General features: G+C 43.5%; 1 protein-coding gene and 1 long non-coding RNA gene across 3 annotated transcripts in view; one reads left to right on the top strand and one right to left on the bottom strand.

The window, feature by feature from the left end:
- Positions 1-9,036, top strand: part of LOC135183467 (uncharacterized) — a 14,613-nt gene extending 5,577 nt beyond the window's left edge. Inside the window, exons 2-5 of one of the 2 annotated variants that reach the window (XR_010305574.1) lie at positions 7,142-7,255; positions 7,722-7,820; positions 8,024-8,287; positions 8,374-9,036. This is a non-coding gene — a long non-coding RNA (uncharacterized LOC135183467). Of the gene's footprint in view, positions 1-7,141; positions 7,256-7,718; positions 7,821-8,023; positions 8,288-8,373 lie in introns of both variants that reach the window. The other variant, XR_010305573.1, reaches the window with a different exon arrangement.
- On the bottom strand, positions 2,386-27,737 carry C18H1orf198 (chromosome 18 C1orf198 homolog). The gene is made up of 4 exons (XM_064158498.1): positions 27,324-27,737; positions 19,278-19,328; positions 7,657-8,208; positions 2,386-4,887 (listed from the first exon to the last, which is right to left on the bottom strand). Exons 1-4 carry the CDS (start codon positions 27,669-27,671, stop codon positions 4,831-4,833), a joined length of 1,008 nt encoding a protein of 335 aa, XP_064014568.1. The 5' UTR covers positions 27,672-27,737; the 3' UTR covers positions 2,386-4,830.

Here is a 27,737-nt window from a genome sequence, read left to right as displayed (position 1 = left end):
GTCACTTCCAACCTGGTTGATTCTATGATCCTTTGGGAGCCATTCAGTACCTCTGGGGAACCCCTGGATTAGGGATGCAAAAAAATCTTGTGATCATCTCCCACCTCACGTTCATTGACTCTCTTATAGAGAGTGCTGTCAAAGATGGTGGAAGGTCAAATGAAGATGCAGATCCTCATGCTATACTACTTGGTTACGTCATGTTGAGGTGTAAAGCTCCTTTGTGAAAAGGTGATGGTAACAGATTTTCCATAGAAATGTAGGAAGTGTCCTGCTGAGAAGAATCAACTGTGCCCACTTTATCTGCTCTGTAAAGGCTCTCTTTGACTTACAAATGTAGGACAACAAAATGACTTGTTTGCCCACACAGTAACAAGAGCAGACTGATTCATGTGGGTCATGAGCAAACTTGGATAGCAAAGCCTGTCTGTGATTGATGTCGACAAAGTCAGGTTTGTATCCTATGGATACAACTTATGAGCTCTTTGGAGGATGCTTTTGCTGGGCAAACAGCAAGACTATACTTGCTGCATGCTGCTCCAGCCCTTGCAGCTGTGACCTCTGCGGCAGCTCTGTGCTGTCTGAAGCTCAGCAGCTATTAAGTCACCAATAGATAAATTGGTAGGTGCTCTTCTGCAGGCAGTCACAGTGCATTTTCTACTCTGCCTTAACTTACCTTCACTCAGTCGAGACTTGCAGAGTCCACGTGCAAAAGGCAGTGCCCACATGCTGTGGATTTGTCTTTATCAGTGTGCTAGTTTGAGCCTAGCTGGGACATTTTGGTGAGAAGAATTAGATGATAGGCTGTGAAAAGGAAACAGTGGTGATGTCTACTGCACTCATAGGCTTGCTGAGAGGTATAAGAACAAGAACACAAACATAGGTGACAGTCTTTCTCTGGCTTTTGGAGCTGCATGAACTTCTCTCTCCCTAACTTGCTGCCTGACTAATCCTTCTGCTCTGCTTCCTAACCCACTGGCTGACCCTCCAAACTCACCTTGAATGTAAGGCAAAGCCTGGGGTAAGGTAGAGGAGTGGGGAGAAGGTGGAAGGATGGTTGAAAGCCCCTCCTGGAGACTCTGGTTTCTGGGAGGGCTGTTGTGCTTCTGTGTTACTTTTTAACTTGTCTATATTGTAAATACCTGCTTCTCTATTGAGCTAAGCCCTAACTATAAAGCTTCATTCAATTTCCAGATCAGCTGAGCTTAGTCTGAGTGATTTTCTTAAGTGTGGTGGGCAGTTAACACCCAAACCATCACAATCAGAGAGGATAGTTAAGGCAGTGCTTAAGCAAGACTGAAGCATAAATATAGTTGGAACATCACCTGTTCATCAGCTGTTGAGTCTCTCCAAACCCAGTTCTACTTCAGATGCATTTCCAGTTGTTGTTAGAAGTTCAGTATAAACCGAAGTGAGTTGTTTTTGTGAAACACTTCTGAAAGAACTGGCTGAGGGCATGCAGAAGGAAAGCTGTCCTTGTAGCTGCATGTTTGAGTCTCTTACACTTTGAGAACTTGCTGCATAAAAAGCAGAACTCTAAGGGTAACTAATGGCTCTGACAGCTTCTTCCTTCTTGTGACATGCTTTTAAAACCTGTATGTAACCATCAACCAACAGAAAAATGGCCTGAAAGTTTGTCATTGCCAGTTCTGGTCACTTGCACTAAGTAAAGTGAGCCTGCTGAGGGGAAGCAGTGAATTAATACCTCATTTTGCTCTGCTTGCATGTGCAGCTTTTGCTTTACCTATTAAGCTATCTTTAATTTAACCTATGAGTTTTCTCACTTTGACCCTTCCAACTTTCTCCCTAATCCTGCTTAGGGGAAGTGAGTGGCTGCATGGTATTTAGTTGCCAACTGGGGTTAAAACACAACACACAAATTTCACATTGCTCCTGCAATATTGATCCAAATACTGTTTTCTGCAGATAATGAGGGCTGGGGAGACATCAGGTTTCAGTCTATTACAGTGAAGTACAAATAGATTTTGGTCTTTACAAAAAAAGCTCCCAATCTCATCCTGTCCCCAGCTGTCAGATAAAATGATAAAGCAATGATAACTACCCAAACCACCTCATTTAAAACCTTGGAAAACAGGTGCAGTGTGTTGATTTTTTTTTTGTTTTCTTTGACCTAAAAAATCCAGTGTCTAAATTGTAGACAGAAACCATTCTTAGTTGCCTCTCAGGCCAGATTCAAGATGCCCCAAACAACTCCAATGGCACTGAGGAAAGCAGAGTATAAAGGAATTCAGTGTCTAAATTGTAGACAGAAACCATTCTTGGTTGCCTCTCAGGCAGATTCAAGATGCCCCAAACAACTCCAATGGCACTGAGGAAAGCAGAGTATAAAGGACAATACAGAAAGCAGCACAAAAGCCTTGAACGTTCTATTTAAAGTGACTTTATTAAAACATTGTTAATATAAAATGTGACCAAGTACATTTTTTTATATAAGAATGTTTAATAAAAACATATTAAAGAAAGAAGGAGCATCAACTCTTGTCAAAGCACAGGAAAAACCTACCAGGATAAGTAAAAAGTTCTGCAGCATGTTCTACCAGCTGGTCCCAATGTGTACTAGGGTTGAGTTAGTCGATGGAAGAGACAAGCAGCCCACCTTTTTCCCTAAGAAGCTTTAAGGTAGTTAGCAGAGGCTTAAAATAGTACTCCTCAATAGTAGGAGACTTTGCTTTCAGCTCTCCCCATATCAAAGTCGGATTAGAATGTGCATCTTCACACTGGATTTGTAACTTTTCAGCAGTTGAAGGTACAGAAAATGAGATCCACTGGTAACTGTAAACCCCTGGGTTAACATTTATCAGCTCTGAAAAGAAAGTGCGAGTCAATACTGATTATACACCTAAAGTTGTTCTAAGCTGTCTTAATGCTGGATGCTTCTAGCAAATGCTAAAGAAGGTTAGCTAAGAAAAAAACAGTGAAGTCCAGGCTGGTAGAAACGGCAACTATTGTCTCAACTGCTAAATACAGGGACAATATTCATGACTTAACAGAGTTTGTGCTTATCAGGAAGCATGTAAAGAAGCTTGCAGAAGCTTAGTATACAGTGACTTACAGTCTGTGTCAATCCTCCCTTTCAGCTAAGAAACCTTTCCAAAAAATATTAGGAACAATGGAGAGTTTGGGCTTGGTACTTTATTTTTTGTTTGGTTTTATGTTTTGGTTTGTTGTTGTTGTTTGGTTGGGGTTTTTTTGTGTGTGTGGTGGGTGAAGGTCAGGGAGAAGAGAATGGCTTACAGCATTTTCCTTGATCAACAGTTTTTAATGGTCTACCAGCATCCTCTGCTTGGTCAGGGCAAGCAGGACACCAGTTAGAGGAAGGAGACTTCCAAAATGTCTCAAACTCTCCCTGTACTAGGCAGAAGAAAATTCTGCAGTGTCCAGCTCTGCATATTTAACTGCCCCTAGTGGTGAACCAAGTGTCAAGTGCCAATCCATGAGAAGCTGAGCACAAGTTCTAAGAGGTGGTGACCTTCCTATAACCTTGGCTGGGATCCATTAGAGCCCTGTGTTTTACCTTCTACCCCAAACAAATGCTATGAGACTATTGCTGAGGTAAAGGGAAAGGCCAAACCTTTGGCATTGGAGCAGTCCGGTCACTGGCTGCGCGCAGGGGGAATTAAGGCTTCAAGGTGAGGTAAACACAGTGAGAGTCAGTGTGTAAATCATGCTGCATTTCAGAGACAATAGAGTCAAACGACAAGCTAGTCTTCTCTACATTTTAAACACCAAACAAAGGTCATTCAAATCCAGAACTGGAGGCAGTTCTGCTGAGGGCCACCTTGAGGTGCCTCTCTGCACCTCAGAAACAAATGTAACCCAGGTGTTGAGCTCTTAAGAGAATGTACCCACACAGAGGAAAAAGCACCAATGTTGATAAGTCCTTGAGACGATAAGCTGCTTAAAAAACAAAGAAGCTTTATACTGCTGTGACCTCCCATGAACATAGTGGTTTCCTGACACACAGGTAATCTACACTCCAGCAATTCCCAGTGCCGTACTCTCAGCACAACTCTAAGTGAGGAGGCAGCGTAATCCTTAGGCTTGTGTTCCCTGAAGAGAGTTTTCTGCCATTCGTTAGGTGTTGTCCCATTTCCTTCCACCCACTCCCAGGTCTCTAATCTAAAGATCAGAAACACCTCTCATTTTTCCCAGGTCATTTTTCTAATACTCTAAAGTTATTTTAGCAGATTTGTAGGGTACAAACACAGTGCTTCTTTGCATTGCCAAAATGACAGATCCCTTTGCCCTCTCAAAAGAAGAATAAAGGTTTCAAATAAGTGGTACAAAAGTTACTTTCAAACTAAATGAAATATTGAAATCAATGCAGTTCTTTTGTATGTTTATTTTCCATACTGGTTTGGGTTTGTTTTGCTTCCTATTTATCTGACCTATGGAATTATTGGCTTATTTGGAACCATTGCATGTGCAACGTTACATTTTACAAGCCATGCCAGCAAGGTTTTGATTGAAAACATCAATCTGGTCCTGTAGTTTCCATTTCTAAGATATGGAGACTCCTGTTTTTTTGTTTAACATGTGCATGGTAACTTCTCTCACTCTCTCAATACAGTAGCTACTAAAAATCGTAACAGATATTAAAAGAAAAAAAAAAAACTCCAAGTGAAACCACACTTCTATCACTGGTTAAAAAACAAAACTGCATATGGTATTACAAAAGTTGATACAAAGGCAACATTTAAGAGTTTGAAAGTTACCTCTAGAAAAAGACACAAATGCTAGTAAAGTAACATACAAAGAGAAAGATGTACTCCACTTCTTCCCCAAAATTGGTTGGATCTAAAGTATCTTTTACCAGTTGTCTAGAAAATCAAAGCCAGTCTTCAAGATAACATTGCTTGTACTAGTCTGTAAGGAAAAAATAAAGAAAGAAGATGTGGTTGTTAGTTATGACATTACAAACTTAATAGAATCATAGAATCAACCAGGCTGGATCATCCAGTCCAACCTAGCACCCAGCCCTGGTCAGTCAACTAGACCATGGCACTAAGTGCCTCAGCCAGTCTGTTCTTGAACACCTCCAGGGAAAGCGACTCCACCACCTCCCTGGGCAGCCCATTCCAATGCCAATCACTCTCTCTGGCAAAAACTTCCTCCTAACATCCAGCCTAGACCTCTCCCAGCACAACTTGAGACTGTGTCCCCTTGTTCTGTTGCTGATTGCCTGGGAGAAGAGACCAACTCCCACCTGACTACAACCTCCTTTATGTAGTTGTAGACAGCAATGAGGTCAGCCCTGAGCCTCCTCTTCTCCAGACTAAACTCCCTCAGCCTCTCCTCACAGGGCTGTGTTCCAGGCCTCTCAGCAGCTTTGTTGCCCTTCTCTGGACACGTTCCAGTATCTCAACATCTCTCTTGAATTGAGGAGCCCAGAACTGGACACAAGACTCAAAGTGTGGCCTGAGCAGTGCTGAGTACAAGGGAAGAATAAGCTCCCTTGTCCTACTGGCCACACTGTTCCTGATACAGGCATGTTCCTGTATACACATGTTCCTGATACTTCACTGCCTATCTAGAAAACAAAGTTTAAAATGTTGTCTGTCAATATTTCAAATTCTTAACCTTCCCTTAGGGCACCTAAGATACACATAAAAAAAAAAAACCACTCACATCAGAAAATGCTAGACATGGAAAAATCCTCACAATGAGCAAAAAGGCAACTTCAGCTGAAAATAAAATTCTGGTAGTGGTCTGCAGGCAAAATGTCATTTTTCCTCCATAAAAAAAATGTGCTAGTTTGAGCCTAGCTGGGATATTTTAGTGAGAGGAATTAGATGATAGGCTGTGAAAAGGAAACAATGGTGATGTCTGATGCACTCATAGGCTTGCTGAGATGTACAAAACCAAGACCACGAACATAGATAACAGAGTTGCTCTCTGGCTCTGGCTGCTTCCCTTCTCTCTCTAACCTGCTGTCTGTTTAACTAATCCCTCTGCTTCCTAACCCCCCTGGCCGACTCTCCAAACTCACCTTGAACATAAGGCAAAGTCTGGGATAAGGTAGAGGGGTGGAAAGGAAGGTGGAAGAGTGGTTGAGAGCCCCTACTAGGGACTCTGGTTTCTGAGAGTGCTGTTGTGTTTCTGTATTACCTTTTAAACTTGCTGTATTTGTGTATAGCTGTATCTATTGTAAATACCTGCTTGTATGTTGTGCTACCCAGAAGGTAAGCATCTCTCATTCAATAGATTGCCTGCTGCAATGGCAGCCAGAACACTAAACAGTTGAAACTTTGCTGACAAGTTATTTACTATACTATCAAGAACTTGCTCACTCCTGCAGGGCTGCACTTTTAGCCATGACATTTGGAAGTGATTTCAGTGTTCAGGAAGACTATTCATGAGATAGAGCTGAGTCTCTGGATTCTCTTCCTGCAGCATGGCTCTCTTCCCCAGAAGGGGGAGGAAAAGAAGAAATGAAGAAAATTCCATCCAATCCTCTGCTGCTCTGTTCACTTTTTCACATGGGAGAGTATTCTTCCACAGAGAGAAAAAATCAGGCTTCCCAAACTATTTCAGCTAGCTAAAAACCACTCACAGATTAATTAAAACTGCAACAGACCATTAATTTGTAGGAAAACATAATAAAGCCATTAATTGATATTAAAGGACTACTGCAGTCACAATTTGTAGCAAAATGGCTCAAGAAGTTTACAACTTAGCTTCAGGAAAATACTAAAATGGCTCAAATTTTCTTCTAAGTGTTGCCACTTCTTCTTTATTTCATCTTTCTGACCTTACATCATCTAGTTTAGAATCTGAGTTGTTAGGAAATACAGTGGAGAAAAGCAATGCAGCATGCTTTAAGCATACAGTAACACATCAGGCTTCTGCCAGAACAGTGCTACAAACTGCACAGCTCCGTTTGAGGAACTATTCCTCCACAGCTTTTAAGCTTCAGCTCTCTTCTTTCCCTCACCATGTCATATCCTGTGATTCCTTTTCTCACAGATCAGCATCTGCTTTTTTAATAGCTTCAACTGGCTATTGAGCTCCTTAAGGTTATTTTTTTTTTGCAGCTGGGTTGTTTGGGTATTTTTATTTAAAAGAAACATTGCAGAGGCTAATTCTGGAAGCTCATTCCATTTCCATTTTGGACTTGAAGAGAAAACACGTTTGAAAGCAGCCCAGCTGTCTGGGACAAAGCACTGGGAAGTGGTTGTTGGGCTACCACTTAAAACACCTGAGAAGCCAGCTTGCCATTCACTGTACCTGACGGGTATCTTAGACTTAGTACTTTTATGTACTTTTCAAGTTAAAACACTTCTTTCCATTAAATGTTTTGTTGTTTCAAGAGGAAAAAAATGTAAAAGTCCTCCTTGAGTAGCAAGCTTTTTACCCCATGCTGTTAGGTTTTGCTGTCAGTCAGCCACTGGATGCCATGTCAGCATTGGTGGTATTACATTTAAGTGTCTTTATCTTTTACTACATTACAAAATACTCGATTGAAACAAAAAATGGCAGTTAAGATTTTGATCAAATAAATCTATTTAAATTTGCAGGAGCAAAAGCCAGCAAGCTTAGCTATGGCTCAATGCTTTACAGAGTAGCTAATCTTCCAGAGCAGCACTGTCATATTTTAATGTGCTGTCTAGTTTTTAAATATATAGCAGTTCTTACCTGTCCAGGCATTTGTGGATCTGTAAGTACAGTACCATCAGTATCTTCCTTGTTTGTCCTAGAAGATGTCAGGTCCTGCGGTGGGTCAGGAAGAAAGAAGTCATCTAGAGAAGTAGCAGGGAGTTGAGTGTGTGGAGGTTTCTCCCATTCGAGAGATGCAGAAGGTAAGCTGGGGGCAAGAGACTTCTCTGCTTTAGCTGTGCTGGGCTTCTCAGCTTTCACAATCTCCTTTGGAGTAGACTCTTGTCTGTAAAATGAGGGAAGGGGTTTCTCGCCTTTCTCCATGGACTTGATCTGGCTGGGGGTCAAGGACTGGAACTCAGACTTGTCTCCTTCCAATTTTGAGCGCTCTGCACTTATCTTCCAGAAAGAGGACTCCTCTTCTTTTCTGGATGCTATCAACCCATCAGAGCCAGGGGTCTTACTGGCCTGAGAAGATTTTGGGACTTGAACACCAGGTGCTGCTTTAACGGGCTGCCTCTGTTCATTTTGCAACGGGGCACTACCTTGTTCTTGTATGGACAGAGATGCCACACTGAACTCCATCTGACTCTGTTCAGGGTTAAAGAAAAACAGTATTTCAAATCCCTTCACAAAGACAGTTTTGGACGTCGGGTCTTCATGTACCCAGGTAACCCTTTTGACCATGGCTAGGCAATTCCCACACAGATACCACAGCAAAGCTAACATTTTCTCTGCAAATGCTTCTTTTTGCAGCTACATGAAACTGACCATTTTTGAGTCTGAAGTGCAAGCGAACCTGAGTCCTAGACCTGCTGCAGAGGAATCAAAGAAATCAATTGCATTGGAGTTACTCAGTGCCATTCGAGGCATCAGTGTGCAGCACACACAGCACTAAAACACTGGAAGAGCTGCACCAAAGCATTAGAACAGTTGTGAATGCATTTTGAAAGCCGCAGATGTTTTGCATGAAAATAGAAAGCAAAAAGCTTTACAGGGTACTTTAAAAGGCAGTCTTCCATTGTCGTCCATTAGAGAAGTAGTTGGCAACACACTACAACTCCAGAAGGATTAGATGTAATCAGCACATTCAAATCTGTGGGTTTTACAAGTCTAATGCCTCTCTGAAGGCATTCCCCTTCCTTCCTTTGAAGGAGGAGGAAACAATCCAGCAGGACCAGTTTTTCCACTTATTCCAGAGTCCTGTTGTATTTTCACTTGCAGTGCAGGTAGCTGTACTTGCTTCTGAGAAGCAACACCAGATCAAAGGGAAGCAAGTGGTCACAGTTACAGAACAATACAGACCTTGGAAAAGAAAACACTGCTGCAAGACGTTCATTTGATTTACCACCGCTTCAGTAATCTTGATTGTCAACTAGGTGGACACTCTTTAGGCTAATAAAACTTTAGTCACTCTGAGGAAGATGTGTTACTGTATTTAGGAGCACAGCACCATCACAAAAGCTAGAAGAGAACCACCAAATGTTTAGAACTCTTTTTTTAATGGTAGTAAAATCAAATGAATAATGAAAAAAATCCACTAAGAAGTACATTTACTGTTAGAGCTATACTGTTTGTCTTTACAGACACGGTCACTTATGAGAAATTTCAGAGACCATTTCAAATTCTACCTTTGCAACAAATTGCTAATAGAAACTTCATTAGCAAAGTGTTGTTTTCCCCATTCTGCTCCATTATCTGACTTTTCCTGGATAAAACAGCAGTAGCATCTAAAGAGCCAGAGTCTAAAACAAGTTCTAGTTGCATATCATTTTCACTAGAAGTGGTTGATCTCAAGTCCTTCCTTACTGGACAGGATAAATTCGAAGGGATTCTAAATCTAACAGGTCTCAGATGCCTACTGTTTAGAAATGTCTCACTGAAGCACAGATCAGCAATTGATCATTTAGAAAACAACCTCTTTTTTTAAAGTCAGCAGCTGCCTATACACATTCATGAACTAACCTCTGACCATTTTAAAGATTCATAGATTCGACCAGCGTGGAAGAGACCTCCAAGCCCAACCTAGCACCCAGCCCTGTCCAATCAACTAGACCGTGGCACTAAGTGCCTCATCCAAGTCTTCTCTTGAACACCTCCAGGGACAGCGACTCCACCACCTCCCTGGGCAGCCCATTCCAATGCCAATCACTCTCTCTGGCAACAACTTCCTCCTAACATCCAGCCTAGACCTCCCCCACCACAACTTGAGACTGTGTCCCCTTGTTCTGTTGCTGCTTGCCTGGCAGAAGAGACCAACCCCCAGCTGGCTACAGCCTCCCTTCAGGTAGTTGTAGCCAGCAATGAGGTCAGCCCTGAGCCTGCTCTTCTCCAGGCTAAACACCTCCAGCTCCCTCAGCTTCTCCTCATAGGGCTTGTGTCCCAGGCTCTTCACCAGCTTCACTGTCCCTCTCTGGGCAGTTTAGATATGTTTTCCAACGTTATAGACAAATACTGAGTTCTGTGTTTTCATGAAGAATGAACTGTGCTATCTCAAGGTGCAGAACACAAAACAAGCTGCAAGTAATTACAGCTTAGCTAGACTAAGGTGAGTGCCAAGGATACATGCAACTCTTACCAAACAGCTACACACCCCACTCTGCCTACTAAATGCTAAGAGAAGAAACCTTAGTGCTGCAATTTAATTAAAAAAATAACAATTAAGAAACCATGATGCAAAAATGAAGAGGAGGAGGTTTTCCCTTAGCTAAATTCTGCATAAACCAACTGTGGGTGCAGTGATGCTGAGAATTATTTACAGTAAATGACATTCCCTATTTTAAAGTGTAGGGATTTATTTCCTAAGCTCATTTGGCAGTATTACCAAATAGAGATTTACCACCCTGAAGTTAAGATGCTTTAAGACTTTAGAAATGAGAAAACTCCCAGCTTAAAATCCCCACAATACAATATGAAATAGGCTGGCGCTTCTCCAGTATCCAAGGGGGAAAAATAAAAGACATTTAAAAATGCCTTTCTTGGAAGACTTAAGTACTGTCTCATGTAGTAAAATAGGGCTACTTTCTGTCCTCCAGCAATCTTCCTTCTTATGAGTAGCCTGGCTCAGGGCTTACACTAGAGATGACAGTAGCTCAAGGCCATCACAGGCAGCAATTATTTTCAGTAAAATTCCTCCTTCACCCCCCAACCCAAGAGAGAGAAGGTCAGTGCCCAGAGGGCAGAGAGGCCGTCACAGCCCCAGATCCACCAGAATAGCACTGGGAGAAAAAATTCAGGAAAAACACTGATAGAAGGGAAGCAGAGGGCTGTTAGAAGAAAAATTAGAGAAAAGAAAAACCAAGAGGATGGCTTTGCCTTTCAGCAACAGACAAGCAAAGCCAGGTCTCCTTATGATGTGGAGCAAAAGCCACTGTCTGTGTTGTGTTTTATGTTCTTGTGTACGAGTCCAGATATCAGCTCCAAGATCTAGCTGGAAGTCACAAACCACTTCTAGTGTAGAGAAAAGTGTGACAGTGCAGCACCACTTCAGGCAGTTGCACCCTTTTCAACCTACTCGTGGATGCATGCTCTGGAGAGGATGCCATTTATGTCCTTTTAGAACAGAGACCCTGGGCTGTACCTTTTGATTTCAAAAGACAGGACCACCCTACCTTTAAGATTGCATATTTGTTTCTTTGGAGATCAAACCATTCACAACCTGGCACAGCATGATCTCATTGAAAATATCTCTTCAGGAGTTTGCTTTTCCCCCCCCCCCCAAGTAAGGCAAAGAAGACAAGGCTGACAGCTTCTGAAAGGACTACATCTCAGCATGATGTAAACACTGCCTGGAGAGTTCAGATGTATAATTCTGCTTCTAATATTTAGCTTCAAAAGTCAAGAACTTCTGTACCCCAGTCAGGAGTTACTCTAATTTCCTTCAAATATATAATGCTTCTATTTTACTTCCAAAGTTACTTAAGACATCTCCATCCATCAGAACTGTGGCTGATGAAAGAGAAGTATTAATGTGCCTTATCTTTCAAGTTACAAAATTGGCAATAAAATACTAAAGACACCCTGCTTCTCCTCCCCAAAATAAACCAACACAGCAGCAGTATGAGTAGGGGGAAAATTTCACATAGAGATGGAGAAGACCCATGTGTGAGACACCCCATGCTGACATCTAAGCCATGTGTAGTAGTGTACATTGTAATGAGTCACTAGACATTGGAAATGTAAGTTTAATTAGCGTTCTGCTCATCAGTTCTCATATCAGATGGCAAGCTGGCAACTGATTGGGAAGGAGACAACATTTAGCACAGTTACTCCAAAGAAAACATGTCCTTTTCCTTCAGGTAGGCCAGCTGTGAGATGCACATAGACTCATAGAATCAGCCAGGTTGGAAGAGACCTCCAAGATCATCCAGTCCAACCTAGCACCCAGCCCTAGCCAATCAACCAGACCATGGCACTAAGTGCCTCAGCCAGGCTTTTCTTCAACACCTCCAAGGACAATGACTCCACCACCTCCCTGGGCAGCCCAGTCCAAAGCAAATCACTCTCTCTGTCAAGAACTTCCTCTTAACATCCAGCCTACACCTCAAATCCAGTGAGATCTCTCCTGGCCCCTGCTAACTTTTGGTAGCAGCTGGTCCATAAAGGGCTGTACTGCATGCTTGCTTTCCTCAGGCTGAGGCAGAGCTGCAGCTTCACACAGCAGAATTGCACTTGTGGCGCTTTACTAGTTGTCACCTCGGGGAAGCCAACACTGAACACTACAGTAAGATTTGATGTTCAAAAGTTAATTGTTATTTTGGCACAGTTTGGAATTCCAGAAAGAGAGTTTCAGTCCCCAACTGTTTTCATAGATTTTGTTACTCTGAATGAGCTGCAGTTTCTGTACTTTATGTACCATGTATGGTATAAAAGGCAAATATTTTCTTTTTCCTACCATTTGTCCAAGCTGTAATTCTGGAAACTGTTCAGCCCAGAAAGTCTTGAGAGTTTACAGAGAGAGCAGCAGAGTCCCAACTGCAATTTCTAAAATTTGTCAGAAATAAAAAAAGGCAGCTATAAACAGCAGGAGTATTTTCAAGATATTGCACAAGCTCGTTGTTCTCACAGAATCACCATGGTTGGAAAATACCAACTCCAACCATCCACCCAACATTGAGTCCAGCATCAGTAAGTTTGCAGGTGACACGAAGCTAGGAGCAGCTGTCGATCTGTTAGAGGGTAGGAGAGCCCTGCAGAGGGACCTGGACAGGCTGGATGGGTGGGCAGAGGCCAATGGGATGAGATTGAACAAGTGTTCTGCACTTTGGCCACAACAACCCCAAGCAGCACTACAGGCTGGGGCCGAAGTGGCTGGAGAGCAGAAAGGGACCTGGGGGTGCTGGTGGATAGTAGCTGAAGATGAGCCAGCAGTGTGCCCAGGTGGCCAAGAGAGCCAATGGCATCCTGGCCTGCATCAGGAACAGTCTGGCCAGCAGGACAAGGGAGGTTATTCTGCCCCTGGACTCAGCACTGCTCAGGCCACACCTTGAGTGCTGTGTCCGGTTCTGGGCTCCTCAATTCAAGAGAGATGTTGAGGTGCTGGAATGTGTCCAGAAAAAGGTGACAAAGCTGGTGAGGGGCCTGGAACACAGCCCTATGAGGAGAGGCTGAGGGAGCTGGGGGTGTGCAGCCTCAAGGAGGCTCAGGGGTGACCTCATTGCTGTCTACAGCTACCTGAAGGGAGGCTGTAGTCAGGTGGGGGTTGGTCTCTTCTGCCAGGCAAGCAGCAACAGAACAAGGGGACATAGCCTCAAGTTGTGCCGGGGGAGGTATAGACTGGATGTTAGGAGGAAGTTCTGGACAGAGAGAGTGATTGGCATTGGAACGGGCTGCCCAGGGAGGTGCTGGAGTGGATGATCTTGGAGGTCCCTTCCAACCTGGTTGATTCTATGATTCTAACACCATCATCTCTACCAAACCATGTCCCAGAGTGCCATTTCTACATGGTTTTTGAGAACCTTCAGGAATGGTGATTCAACCACTTCCCAGCAGAGTCTGTTCCAATGCTTGACCACTCTTCTAGTAAAGAAATTTTTCCTAATAGCCAATCTAAACCTGCCCGGTGCAATTTGAGGCCACTGCCTCTCATCCTATCATGTCTGTTTACTTTCCACAGTGCCAAATTGAAATAATGAGGTGAAAGCAGAAATAGTTACAGGATGTAAGGATGAATTCAAACAATATCTCAACACATTAAGAAGGAGAACCTGTGTGAAAGCACGTGTGAAGTTGTATCTTGAAGCAAAGCAAACCTTTAAGTCTGTGTTCTTCCCAGTCTTAACCCTTTGTTTGTCAACCACTGCAAGAGTTAAACTGAAGGATGCCTTGATCTTTCTAAGAAACACAATATTAACATTTTAACAAGTTGCATGTCCACCTTTCCTTAAAAAGAACCTATTAAACTATTTAGCAATTTTATTTACTGGATTAAAATATTTAGACCTAACCTCAGTCTCAAGGCAGGGATAATTCACTAAATCATAATACTGACTGTATTCTACTCATGGGAAACAAAGTACTCTCAAAGAGAGGCACCATGCACTAAGAAGCTAATGATCTAATAATCCTTATCAGTCTACCTTGAAAATCAGAAGATCACAAAGAACTCAGTAGCCTTTTAAAATTTTCTTTTAGGAGTCTTATTCACTCATCAGGAATGTGTAATGTTTTACTGACCAGCCAAGCAAACACAGCCAAAGCATATTGTTTTCCTTGGCAGCCTGGAAAGAAAAAAAATCAACATTTTTAAGACAAAGACTGCAGTAAGACTGTAAGAGCAACTTGCTTTAAGCACAGACTGATAGATGCAGGAGTGACAAAGCCAAGTTCAAAATTATTTAGAAGATTACTTTGCTGAATGGATGAAACCAAAATAAATACAGGACCCAAAGTAACTGCAGCCCTTGTTTTGTTTGCTGTGCACACTCTGAGTGTTTTCAAAATCTTTCCAAGCCAAAAAAAAAAAAAATCCTTAAGTCAGCAGAGACCAGTTTGAAGGGAAATAAAACAGAGCAAAGTACTCAAACCTGAAGTTTTTAGCAATTTTAGTCCACACAGAAAGACAACACCACACATACACAGCTTGGAGCTCCAGAAAAGACATCACAAGCTACTCTTAGGTGATATGAACAGCATTCTAGACTGCCAGAGTTACAGGTTAGCCTGGGCAAAATCACACTGACACTATCTGGTATGTGCATGGCTTTGCACAGAAAACAATTGTCTAAAGATTGATGCATGTAATTGAATCCTTAGCAGAGAACATCTGACTGTGCACAGCTCCTATTACCACAAATTGAGGGTTTTTTGCTCGTGAACTAATAGTCAATAGTAGTCTTGCGGCACTGTGGTTTAAACATCTGTAGTCTAGATCAAAAATGGAATGGGAAACTCAAAACCTCAGGCATCACTCTGCTTTCCTTCCAAGGCAGCACTGCCATTTATGCCAGCTTGATAAAAATAATCACACTGAAGCACAGTTTGTAACAAGCAGTTCTAATATCAGGCTCCTAAGAAAAGGTAAAGGGAAAAAAATTCTGCCACTTTCTTCCTATTAAAAAATAAACCAAATAAAAGTAGAACTTGTACAAAGGACGATGTTGAAAACTGTCTTTTAGTTTTGGCTAAAGTAGACAGTTAGCAAGTCAGGTTTTTGTAAGTGCAGGGTTAACTTTTTTTGCTTTCTAATCACTGGGATTAGATCGCTTCTGTAGAGAGGGAACTGGGGGATTCAGACAGGGGAGGCAGCAACCTGATTACTGAAGAGATTGACACCTCACATTTTCACTTTTTAGCCTGTTTTCTTATTTGTTTTCTTTTGAATACACACTGAAGGCTTCTTTTTAGTTTGTTTGTCTGGTTGATTTTTGTTTTATCTCCTTACAAATACCTGAGGCTACTGAAAGCAGAAGAGAGTTAAAGCAGAATAAAGGCAGGACTTAGAAAGACAAAAAAAATACACTAAGGACTCCTTAAAGCTACCTTCATAGCTATTCTTCCACCTGTATTAAGACCAATAAACTTTTAGATCTGCATGTGTCAACTTCAAGCATTTGGAATAAAACCTACTTTAGTTAACACTGTTAATTAGAATTCAAATAGATTCCAACGTACTCTCTTTGCATTCAACATGGTAGCTGAAACGACAGAAGAGAGTAGTGTTCTCTGTCCACTACTAAATTGATTTTAAAAGAGCACAAACAACAAAATACACCAAACCCCAGAAAGTGCTGAGTTCAGGAATAGCTGCAGAGAAATTTCATTTCCAAACCCAGGCTTGACACTTGTTTTCCATTTATATCTCAGAGTCGGTGCTAAGTTTCACTGAACTTTTACTTCAAATAAACCAAGAAACCTCAAAGGCTAAACTCAGCCAAAAAATGTCAGCTTTCATCTCACTTAAACCTGAAGCCATAAATAGAATGCCCTAAATTCATAAACCTGGCTTTAGCTCCAGTTAAAAATGCAACCCACATTTCAAGACGTGTTATGTGCATGAGGGCTCCACCCAGGAACCAAATCACTGCCTCCAGTTCAATCTCTAGTTTTCAAATGTCAGCTCATTTGCCATGCCATGAAAACTTCTTTCTTGAGTAGTTTTCCTTCTGAGAAGTTTTCTATCAAAATTTTTATTATTTTAAATGCTTTCCAACAGGTAACTTAGCAATTTTCTTTGCATTTCTGCTTTGTTTGCCATGTTTAAAGGGTTTAAAACAAAAAGTTAAGAACTTTCAATACATATCAAGCTGCTAAACATGGTGGAAGTATTTCATACAATCATAGAATCAACCAGATTGGAAGGAGGTTGGACCACCGAGATCGTCCAGTCCAACCTAGCACCCAGCCCTGGCCAATCAACTAGACCATGCCACTAAGTGCCTCAGCCAGGCTTGGCTTGAACACCTCCAGGGACAGTGCCTCCACCACCTCCCTGGGCAGCCCATTCCAATGCCAATCACTCTCTCTGAAGAAGTTCCCCTTAACATCCAGCCTAGACCTCTCCCGGCACAACTTGAGACTGTGTCCCCTTGTTCTATTGCTGGTTGCCTGGCAGAAGAGACCAACCCCACCTGGCTACAATGTCACTTCAGGTAGTTGTAAACAGTAATAAGATCACCCCTGAGCCTCCTCTTCTCCAGGCTAAACAACCCCAGCTCCCTCAGCCTTTCCTCATAGGGTTTATGTTCCAGGCCTCTCACCAGCTTTGTCACCCTTCTCTGGACACATTCCAGCACCTCAAAATCTCTCTTGAATTGAGGGGCCCAGAACTGGACACAGCACTCAAGGTGTGGCCTGACCAGTGCTGAGTAGAGGGGAAGAATAATCTCCCTTGTGCTACTGGCCACACTGTTCCTGATCCAGGCCAGGATGCCATTGGCTCTCTTGGCCACCTAGGCATACTGCTGGCTCATCTTTAGTCTACTGGCTATCAGTACCTCCAGGTCCCTTTCCTCCTGGCTGCTCTCCAGCCACTCAGTCCCCAGCCTATAGTGCTGCTTGGGGTTGTTGTGGCCAAAGTGCAGAATCCTGCACTTGGCCTTGTTAAATCTCATCCCATTGGCCTCTGCCCACCTATCCAGCCTGTCCAGGTCTCTCTGCAGGGCTCTCCTACCTTCCAACAGATCATGCATTCTGCAAGCCTCCATTCATTACAGAAATACAAGAAACTGGAGCATGTATCCATTCCCTCATTTTGAGACACCAGGAGCATAGTAAAAATACTCATCAAGTGATAAACTACAGGCTAATTTGAGAAGCACTTCACCAGACATAGGAGCATTTAAAAGAAAAGACAACTATCAATAAGAGAAAATCCATTTGAGTGAAGATCCTCTTCAAGGCTCTCCAGTTTGTGCATCACACAAAGCACCATCCCCAGGAAGTTCAAGTATTCTGAACCTAGAAAATCTGCTGAGGCAGAGCTTAGAAATATGAGTACAATTGCCATGTGCCCAAAAGAGTCTTAGGGTTTGCACCAAAAAGCAGAAGAGAAGCAATACTGTTATCTCCAATATATGATTTATTTCATTTTACTGGTAACAGGGTCCACATTCTTCCCACTATTTTTCTTTCCTTGATGGCTTCACCCTAGTACACTCATGCTAAAAGCCTCTTTAGTACTACACTGTAAGACTCTATCTGCTTCTTCTAAGGATCCTGAAAGACAGGAAGGCTTGCCTGAGTTACCACGCTTCCACTGCCTCTTGAACCACCACAGTTTATGAGGGAGTTTTAAGGCAAGTTAAGAGGAACAATTGTTAGCCTTCAAGTGCAGCACTGTAGGCTGCAGGCCCCCAGAAGTTACATCAAGTTCTAGGTTAATCAGCATTTACAAAGCACAGATGGGATGCTAGCTACAGGCAGTGTGACCTTGAGCAGGGAAGGCTGACAGCAAGTCTAGGGTCAACTGGATTAATTTAGTGTTCACTGGCATTTCCAAATAATTACTCTGCCACTATACTAAGATTATTTTCAGAAGCTCATACACGATTATCTACATAGTTCAAGGGCAAAAAAAACTGGAAGAAATAGGGCAGAAGCTGCCACCTCCAGCAGGTTAAGCCAGAAAATACAAAATCTGAAATGTGTGATAAAACTAACATGCCCACCATACCCCAATGAGAAAGGCAGAGAGTCATGTTTTTGCACTCCAGGTTTCTTCAACGAGAATGGAACTTGATTTCCCACCACAAATATGGCCAATAGTAATTCCTCAGACTGCAGGTTCGGAAAGATGGAGAACTCTGGCTCTGTGCTAGTCTTAGGGCAATCCTGTCATAAATGTTGTTTTAAGAAAACACCAGAAGTAAAGCGGGGGGGGGGGGGTGGGCAGAAAAAACAACCAAACCCCAAAACAATCTACCATAGAAAAATACATTACAGTTTGAGAGATTCGCCTTTTGGAGATGAAGAAAGGCAACCAAACAAACTCTAAAGCAATCTACCACAGAAAAATACATTCTAGTTTGAGAGATTTGCCTTTTGGAGACGAAGAAAGGCAACCAAACAAACTCCAAAGCAATCTACCACAGAAAAATACATTATAGTTTGAGAGATTTGCCTTTTGGAGATGAAGAAAGGCAACCAAACAAACTCCAAAGCAATCTACCACAGAAAAATACATTATAGCTTGAAAGACTTGCCTTTTGGAGATGAAGTAGTACAATGCTTCTAGCACAGTCTCAGGTTATCAAGTTTCATTGCATTCTAGTATGTAACTTAAAGATGAAGCATAGCGCAGGCTTTAAGAAAGTGAAGTTACTAGATGTCTGTTCCTGTCTCACCCCACCCTTCCTAGCTACTTCACTCTTACCTTTAAAAGTGAAGTGCATTAATGCTTATGCAATATCTGAGATCCCTGTCTTGCCAAATGTGGAAAGCCGTTTGAAAAGGTTTACAACGGAAAACGCAATCGCTGGTAATGAATCAGTTTTACAGCTGCCCTTGAGAGTATCAATGCATGAGGTACATTTTGTGTCTCTGTTGATGTAAACCAAAGCGCACCAGTCCCCATTTCATTTGCAGAACAGTAACTTCACAAAGGTCTCAAAGAATAAAGGTGGCATTAGGCTACCGAGTTTCAAACTTAAAGCGGCATAAATGCACAAGCAACAGTGTAAAATGACAAACCAAGCCTAAAAATAGAATTGCTGCATATTTACCTTCGTTTCCCAGGAGAAGGGAGCAGAGTGTTCATCTTGCCAAGTTATGTCCTGAAATAAAAATCAAGAGTGACTAAAAATCAGAAGAGCAGTTTCATGCACTCAGAAGCATCACACAGACGACATTATGTTGCGCAGCTGGAAGCATAACAACCACTGCCACAGAACCCGCCGAAAACTGGGAGCGCTACTTAAAGATGGCACTGATTACATTTTGATGGTGACCAACGGCAAATTCTCTGAGGGGAAGATTGTAAATTAGTATACCAGTTTAACCTACCAAGTATATGAAGGCTTAATCTCATCTTAACCACTTGAAAACAACCGTTTTAGGGCCACGAGGACAATCAGAGGGCTGGAGCACCTCTGCTATGAAGACAGACTGAAGGAGCTGGGGCTGTTCAGTCTGGAGAAGAGGAGGCTCCCAGGTGACCTTCTTGTGGCCTTTCAGTATCTGAAGGGAGCCTACAAAAACGCTGGGGAGGGACTTCTCAGGCTATCAGGTAGTGACAGGACTAGGGGGAATGGAGCAAAGCTGGAGGTGGGAAGATTCAGACTGGAGGTGAGGAGGAAGTTGTTGAGCATGAGAGTGGTGAGAGCCTGGACTGGGTTGTCCAGGGAGGTGGTTGGGGCCCCATCTCTGGAGGTGTTTAAGGCCAGGCTGGCTGAGGCTGTGGCCAGCCTGATCTAAGGTAGTGTGTCTCTGCCTATGGGGGCAGGGATGATCCATGTGGTCCCTTCCAACCCCGACTGATTCCATGAAACTGTTTCTCTACAGATAGCTTTAAAACATATTAAAAAAAATGCCTAGCATTTTCTTTACTAGCAATACTCTGGGACAGAAATAATAAGAGCAGGGGCTTTAGAAAAATAAAGTCCTATTTCCACCACTTTGTAGACCAAAGAGCTTAAGTACACCCAGGTAATCATGTGGCCGTGGAACAGCTGTGCATTCACCAGGCCAAGTCACAACATTCTGACATCTGACAGCATTCTCCTGATTGGCCATCTCTTACTTCACCCTAGGCAGATTTTGCTGGCCAAGGGCTTGAAACCATCTCCTAAACACGAAAACATGGCATTCTCCAACTATTACTCATTTGTAAATTGCAAAGTTTCCAGCAGTGAAAAGGACTTGTGGAATGTATGAAGGTGATCCTATGCTTTTAAAAAGACCTAAAAGGAAAACCCTGGGCTCTGCTGGACCACATATTCTGGCTAAAATGTAAATCAGGTACAGGAAGTTTCAGGTTCTCTTATTCCAAGAAGTGGATACTTATATTTATTATCATTTAGGGGAAACAAGCAGAGTAAAGGTCTTGCTTTTTAGCCTCTGTTCTAACTTCTATTGGCACTTGGACTGTGGAGTGCTGCTGACCATGTGGGAATGCCACACCACTTAAGTGAGATGCCTCAGTCAACTGAGTGTCAAATTATTTCAAAATCATTTTAGAACAGATCCTTTGCCTATGAAGCTGGTGAAATTGCAGCATGTATGACAGGAATCATGGGCCACAAGGGAAGGGATGGGAGAGCCCAATGGCTACATCAAGCCTCACACCATAACCAGATGGGGTCTGGACAAATCAGTACTTGACTATAACCACAGCAGCAGAGGACAGAAAGTGAGTCCAGAAATTTTAGTTAACACTTCTGCATGCTCAAACAGCATCTTAAAGCTCCAGAAACATAGGCATAGCTGTCAGCAGGTTTTACATAAAAAGCTTAAAGGAAAATCTGCCTTATTGTCTGCTGGGGTTTCCTAGATTGTGCAGGGAGCAGAACGACACTGAAATGCCGATATGATGCATGTCGAACCTTTATTGCAGCTAAGAATCATGCTTATAGAGAGCACCAATACAATGTGTATAATTCTGAGAGGTTGCATAACAGAGTTTGGGCTGTCCACATGCCCTAGGAGCAAATTTGACTGGCCAGCCCCCTTAGTCCTCTCGCACAGCTAACTTTGCAGCTTCTCTGCCAATTTCTTCAAGGTTGTTTTCCTTGATGCTGCCCAACAATTATCTTTCACAGGCCTGCAAATCAGCTGTGACCAGATTTAAGTTTATAAGCAAGCCAAGACTATCCTTAACCTGGATCTAAGAAAGGCAGTTCTTTATTTTCCTGTATAAAGGAAAATGTATACAGCACTTCTTCACCTAACACTCTGCACATCCTCAACTCAGTGGTACTGTGGCTGTAACAAGCCTTTATGACAAAAGGCCGTCTGCAGAAGCAGCAGAGGGAAGGCAGAGTGACCATATATTGTGGTTGTGCACATGGATACACCACTTCCTACAGGCCACAGCAAGACACCTTCCCACTTAGTAGAACCTGATGTCTTCTCAACCACCACTGCTCCTGTTGGAACATGAACTTGTAACCTCAATCTCCATTTTAGGCAGGAAAAAAACTGAAACGAACTAAAAGTATTTTGGTACTGGTTGCTAAAAAGTACCTGTCAGAGACAAAACCTAAGACTTTTGTAGATTATTTCAAAAGATGAAAGTAGTAGTCCATTGTTAGGCAGGAGCAGTTCCCTGAAAGAAATGAAACACAGATATTTTTTGTCTCAGAAGGATGACTCATTTGTATCTCAGGCTGCACAATCTAGAACACCTTAGAGCCAGTAAGTCTGAGGAGCGCTTCCCACATTCAAGAGATTTTCCATGGGGTCTAGCAAAGGATAAAATAGGATAAGACATGGTTTGAGGACACAAATCTTCAAGTAGTTCATGTCTATGGTTATTTGAACATCTTTGAAGCTAGGATGAAGGAGACAGTTGTTAGGTTCCATCCACTATCAGGGAAGGAAGTTTGTGGCCTCCACCTCTTGTCCTCTCACACAGAATACATGCAGAGGATCAAATGAGAAACAGAAGAACAATATAATTCAACAGAAAGCAAGGTCTGATGTGCCTGATTTCTGTTTACCACCACTAAAATCAGTAACTCTGCTTTCTGTAGAAAATACAAGTTCTCTCACACCTGAAGAAAATAGGAGCACCAGCTATTACGATATTCACAGAAGTAAATTATCAGTGAAAATTCTACAGAAAAAAAAAATCAAGGCTATTTCTCTTAAATACAGATTAGAAGAAATCCATATCTGGTTGGCTTTTGTTTTCAGCACACAACAAAGCCTTCTTCCAGAAAAAGGCAAACAAATCAACCCTTGTTCACCAGTGGCAAAGAATCTATTTGTAAGAAAAAGGGCCTCATGCAACGCTTTTCAGAGCTAAAAAAAGAGGAGAGAATGAGAGGCAAAAATCCAGTCATGCACTTGACTTCAGCAACAGCTGCAGAACACACAAAAAGGAATCACAAACTACAGTTGCTATATGTAGACAGTTTGCTGCAAAACAGCACCTGAATTTCAAAATGGAAGACACTGGTAGAAAAGTGCCAGCACATCTGGCATGCACACTGCTTAGAGTAGTTGACAGTAACCAGTCTGTTTCCAGACCTCTCACCAGCCTTGTTGCCCTTCTCCACACCCACTCCAGCACCAGAATCAACCAGGTTGGAAGAAGACCTCCAAGATCATGTATTCCAACCTAGCACCCAGTCCTGTCCAATCAACCAGACCATGGCATTAAGTGCCTCATCCAGTCTTTTCTTCAACACCTCCACAGATGGTGACTCCACCACCTCCCTGGGCAGCCCATTCCAATGCCAATCACTCTCTCTGGCAAGAACTTCCTCCTAACATCCAACCTAGACCTCCCCCCACACAACCCGAGACTGTGTCCCCTTGTTCTGTTGCTGCCTATTCCCCTATTCCTATTCTACCTATTCCCCTCAGAGTGGCTTATAATTTATGGTTTATTCCAAAAATAGCCCTTTTATATTATACCAAGCAGTACTGGATTATATTTACAGATTTTCCTCTTCTCAATTAATCTTATTTTTTACCACTATGAGCATTAGACATAAAATAGAGAAATGCTAGCAACTGGAGACTTGTTGGGAAAGCTCTGTTTGGAGGTTGCAGCCTCCAATAGCCCTCAGTCAGAAGGGCTAGGTGGTTTAAACAGGATATGATGGCGAAGCAACAAACAGTCTCTTGGTGCTGAGCTCATGTGCAATGACCAGCCAATGATCAGCCAACACGACACAGTTTCTTTCATGGTAGTGTTAAATGCCTGGAAGAGCTCAAAAACACATGCATGACCTAGAGCACATGACTCTGGAAAACACAACAAGATAGAGAAGCAAGAGATGTTTGGTTTCACTAGAAGGTGGTGCTGGAAAATAACAAGGTCTGTAACCCTATCAAGAGTGTTGAGCTGATTTCTGTAGTTCCATTTCTTTCATCAAGACTTTGGAGACTTTTTAAAACCACCTTTGGTTCTTTGGCAGCAAAACGGGAGACTAAGAAAGAAGCTCTGATGTCCTGGCACTGACCCTCTTAGGCACTGCATTTACAGCGCATGTAGAGCTTCAATTATTAACTTCATAACTGGCACTGCTGCAATGAGGGGACGATAATGGAGAAGGCACAGTAACTCAGTTGACTCTAGGTATCTGCTAAGAGTCATACATGATGCTTGCTGCAGTGCTCTAGCACTATGAAATGATGGGATTATGGCTACAGGATGCCACAGTCCTGTTAGTGCACATCTATCTTCTGTCATGGCCTTCTCACACAGCCAACATATTGAAAGGTGTTTTGAAAACCTAAGAGATGCCTATACTTTGAGAACTTCCTATCCTGGGCTGCAAGTTGAGGAGATGAGCTTGCTGTCAGGAGAAGATATGTGGGAAACTGGGAGGGATAAGAAAGAGGCAACCAATTATCCTGCAATAAAAGATGATTAGCATATATCTTCTGAACCATTTTATCAAAGTGGTAATGTGCATGAAACTGGGAGTGAAACAGTAAGAGTCTTGGACGGGTAAATCTGTACCTTCATCACTCACCCTTGTTTTGCTTTCTCCCAGGTCCTCCAAAGAGCACAAGGTGAAAGAGATCAACTTTCCATGCTTAAGCAAGCACAGGTAGATCACTACAGATTTCAACATCAGTTAACAGGGAAGATGAGCTGTGGCTGGAAACATGAAGCTTTTGGAGCAGGTGTCAGCAAGATCATCAGGCCAAAACACTCACACTGAAAGCGCTGCAACATTAACAAGTGATTCTGAGGCACACAGACTACTCTCCATTTCCTTGCCTCGGGACACCATACAACTTGAGCCACGGACAGCAGCCAATCCAACTGCCCTGAGCAAGGGTTGAGTGACCACAGTACATGCAGCAGATACATCTTACAAAGAGGGCAGCAGTACAGCTCGCTAAGCCATCAGACCAGAAGACAGCAAGATAATAAAGCTCACTATAGAGAACCTAGAAATATGAACCAAAATGGCAAGAGATCAGCTGCAGTGGTGTGTAACAGCAGAACAAGGAGCCATGGCAAATATCCAAGAATTGGGTCAAATGCCAGCAAGGCAGCAGGGAGAGAGGAAGCTATCAGATGAGGAGTCAGGAAAGGCTCCAAGGCTCAACAGTGCACTTGGAAGAACTAAAATGGAAATGGAGGATGCCAAAACAAGTAGAATCTCTTTTCTTCAAAAATTCAATCTATATTAACTTCAGCTTAGAAGTCAAGGAGGAAGTCAGTTTGGGCAGATGTTTCCATAATTAAAGAGTCATCAAATATTTTGATGAAGCATGCTTTATTTGGTTAATGGCTACACAAATGCTAACAACACCACTACATGTATCATAGCTGTATTTCATGGCAAGAGGGGAAAGAACAACACTTGCCAAATTTCAGATGGGCTCTAGCTGTTCTGTCAGGCAGGAAATTATTATTTCCACACAGTGCAGCCCAACAACCTACAACATGCTTGCTTTCCTTCCTGATCCATGTAATTCAAAGCAGAAACTGCAGCAGAACTAAGACCAGGAAAGCAGAACATACTTACGTTATACATTCACTAACCTAAATCCTTTCACAACTAACTTCAGGTTCAGTTTTCCTTTCAAAGAAAAACTTAACAAAATGTACTGTCTTCCATTCCTCTCAATCTCATTTCCATCAGTGGTTATGGTCAGTTACTACCACGTATCTACCCAGAATTTCTGGTATTGTGGACTTAACAAGACTAAGCTTGACTGCATGTTCTCTAACGGTAGACATGATGTGTGTGTGGCACATTGTCACACCTTCCTGACAGGTGAAACACAGCCAGCAGTCTTCTAGCACAAAGCTGATTGGGAACCATGATGCTGGGAATCTGCATGCTTCAATCACTTCTCACAGCAGTGTGGCCAGGAGAGCCAATGGCATCCTGGCCTGGATCAAGAACAGTGTGGCCAGTAGGACACGGGAGGATATTCTGCCCCTGTACTCAGCACTGCTCAGGCCACACCTTGAGTCCTGTGTCCAGTTCTGGGCTCCTCAATTCAAGAGAGATGTTGACATACAGGAACGTGTCCAGAGAAGGGTTACAAAGCTGATGAGAGGCCTGGAACACAGCCCTGTGAGGAGAGGCTGAGGGAGCTGGGGGTGTGCAGCCTGGAGAAAGCTCAGGGCTGACCTCATTGCTGTCTACAACTACCTGAAGGGAGGCTGTAGCCAGGTGGGGGTTGGTCTCTTCTGCCAGGCAACCAGCAATAGAAAAAGGGGACACAGTCTCAAGGTGTACTAGGGGAGATGTAGGCTAGATGTTAGGAAGAAGTTCTTCACAGAGAGAGTGATTTGCATTGGAATGGGCTGCCCAGGGAGGTGGTGGAGTCATCATCCCTGGAGGTGTTGAAGAAAAGACTGGACAAGGCACTTAGTGCCATGGTCTAGTTGATTGGCCAGGGCTGGGTGCTAGGTTGGACTGGATGATCTTGGAGGTCTCTTCCAACCTGGTTGATTCTATGATTCCTATAAATCCCATTACAAGATATATTGGTGAGGATGCTAAAAGCAGCACTGCTCTCTTTAAATTTGGTTGATTGCACAAGCAAAAGCAGATTAATTTTTTTTTCCTGGAAGAAAACATGTCAGCTAATCACCAATAAGTTATTTTTAAGATAGCCTAAGAATACAGTGAAAAAATATTGGCTCTGTAATCATACCAAGATGTAAAAGAAAGGAAATCTCATACACAGAATAAGACAGATAGAGTTATCAGAAAAGCATGGTCAGTAAGCACTATTAGACCTTTCTCTTCCACAGACCACACTCAGTAACACTGCACCGGACCAATACATCCTACTGCACCGGACCAGGCATCCTTACACCAATGCACTTCTAGAAGGGCTGCCACGCTGCACCGTTAGTTAAATGTTTCTCAGAAGGTTCAAAACCCACATTTTTTGCCATCTATCTTTCCACACCCTTGTTTTTCCTGGCATACGACATGGAACAGTCCACGGGTTTTTTTTTAAGGTGTCAAAAATATCAAGAGCTGTAATGTTTTCAGGGTTGTATTTTTAACTGTGTCTAAAATTAGAAACAAAAAGGAAGAGATTTAATTCAGTGTAAACATTCCCTAGCGCCCATTTACAGCAGGGGGCTATCTGCAGAGCCAGGAATGGCCATGCCTCTCTCTCGGGTGGGAGCTGGCCTCTTCTCCAAGACTCCCGCTTTGCAAAACCCACGGCAGAGTTACTTCTGCTTATCTCGGACAAACTCCAATTCGGTGCCTTTCCTGCTTTTACAGTCTGACCAAGTGCCTCTCTTACAGTGTAACACCCTGCCCTCCTGCATAACCGTGGTGGGGAAAAAGAGGAATCAATCTCATCACTAAGGCAACTGCCCCCACCCCCGCCACCGCGATCTCCACTAGAGCCGCCCGCTCCCTGCCACAGCCGATCGCCGGCTCGGCGGCGCCACACGCCAGCAGGAGTTGTGAAGCCGGGGCAAGGCTGCGGCCACCCCACCCACCGCCGGCCCGTGTGACGGCGACGGCAGGGCTGAGGAGCGCCCCAAGCCCCGCCACGGCAGACCCCTTCTGGCGACCTAGAGCCAACGGCCCCCGCCCGGGCACTGAGGCGAGAGGGGCGGGCCCCGCCAGCGTCCCTTTCCGCCCGCCCCCCGCCGATACCTCGTCTCCGAAGCGCACCACCTTCTGGCCCGTGTTGAGGCGGAGGCTGGGGTAGCAGGCGGGCGGCGCGGTGGTTCGGGCGGCGCTGCGGTGCGCGGCGTAGCGGGCCTGGACGTGCGGATCCACCAGGCACTTGTCGATGATCTCGTCCTGCTGCCGGGGCGGCAGCCGCTCCCACTCCGGCCCGTACCGCTCGCGGATCCGCTCTTTCTCCGCCATGATCTTGCGCGCCATGGGGCTCAGCGAGGAGAAGTAGCTGAACCGCTTGCGCTCCCGCTCGTCCAGCGGCCGGTTCCCGTTCATCACCGCCGTGCGGGAGGCGGCAATCGCCGCCGCCATGGAGGCCATGGCCACCTCACCGCCGCCAGCCCCGCACACACCGAGCTGGGCGCACTCACACGGCGGGAATGGGAA

This window comes from Pogoniulus pusillus, chromosome 18, assembly GCF_015220805.1.
Source record: "Pogoniulus pusillus isolate bPogPus1 chromosome 18, bPogPus1.pri, whole genome shotgun sequence".
Taxonomy (NCBI): domain Eukaryota; kingdom Metazoa; phylum Chordata; class Aves; order Piciformes; family Lybiidae; genus Pogoniulus; species Pogoniulus pusillus.
This window is presented reverse-complemented; position numbering and strand designations above follow the sequence as displayed.

Bases quoted from the DNA above. Each gene is read 5' to 3' on its own strand.
- C18H1orf198 (XM_064158498.1), bottom strand. From the start codon at position 27,671: ATGGCCTCCATGGCGGCGGCGATTGCCGCCTCCCGCACGGCGGTGATG. The intron at 19,329-27,323 runs GTATCGGCGGGG...TTTTTATTTCAG, and splicing joins TGGTGCGCTTCGGAGACGAG to GACATAACTTGGCAAGATGA. The intron at 4,888-7,656 runs GTAAGAACTGCT...TTTTCCTTACAG, and splicing joins ATCCACAAATGCCTGGACAG to ACTAGTACAAGCAATGTTAT.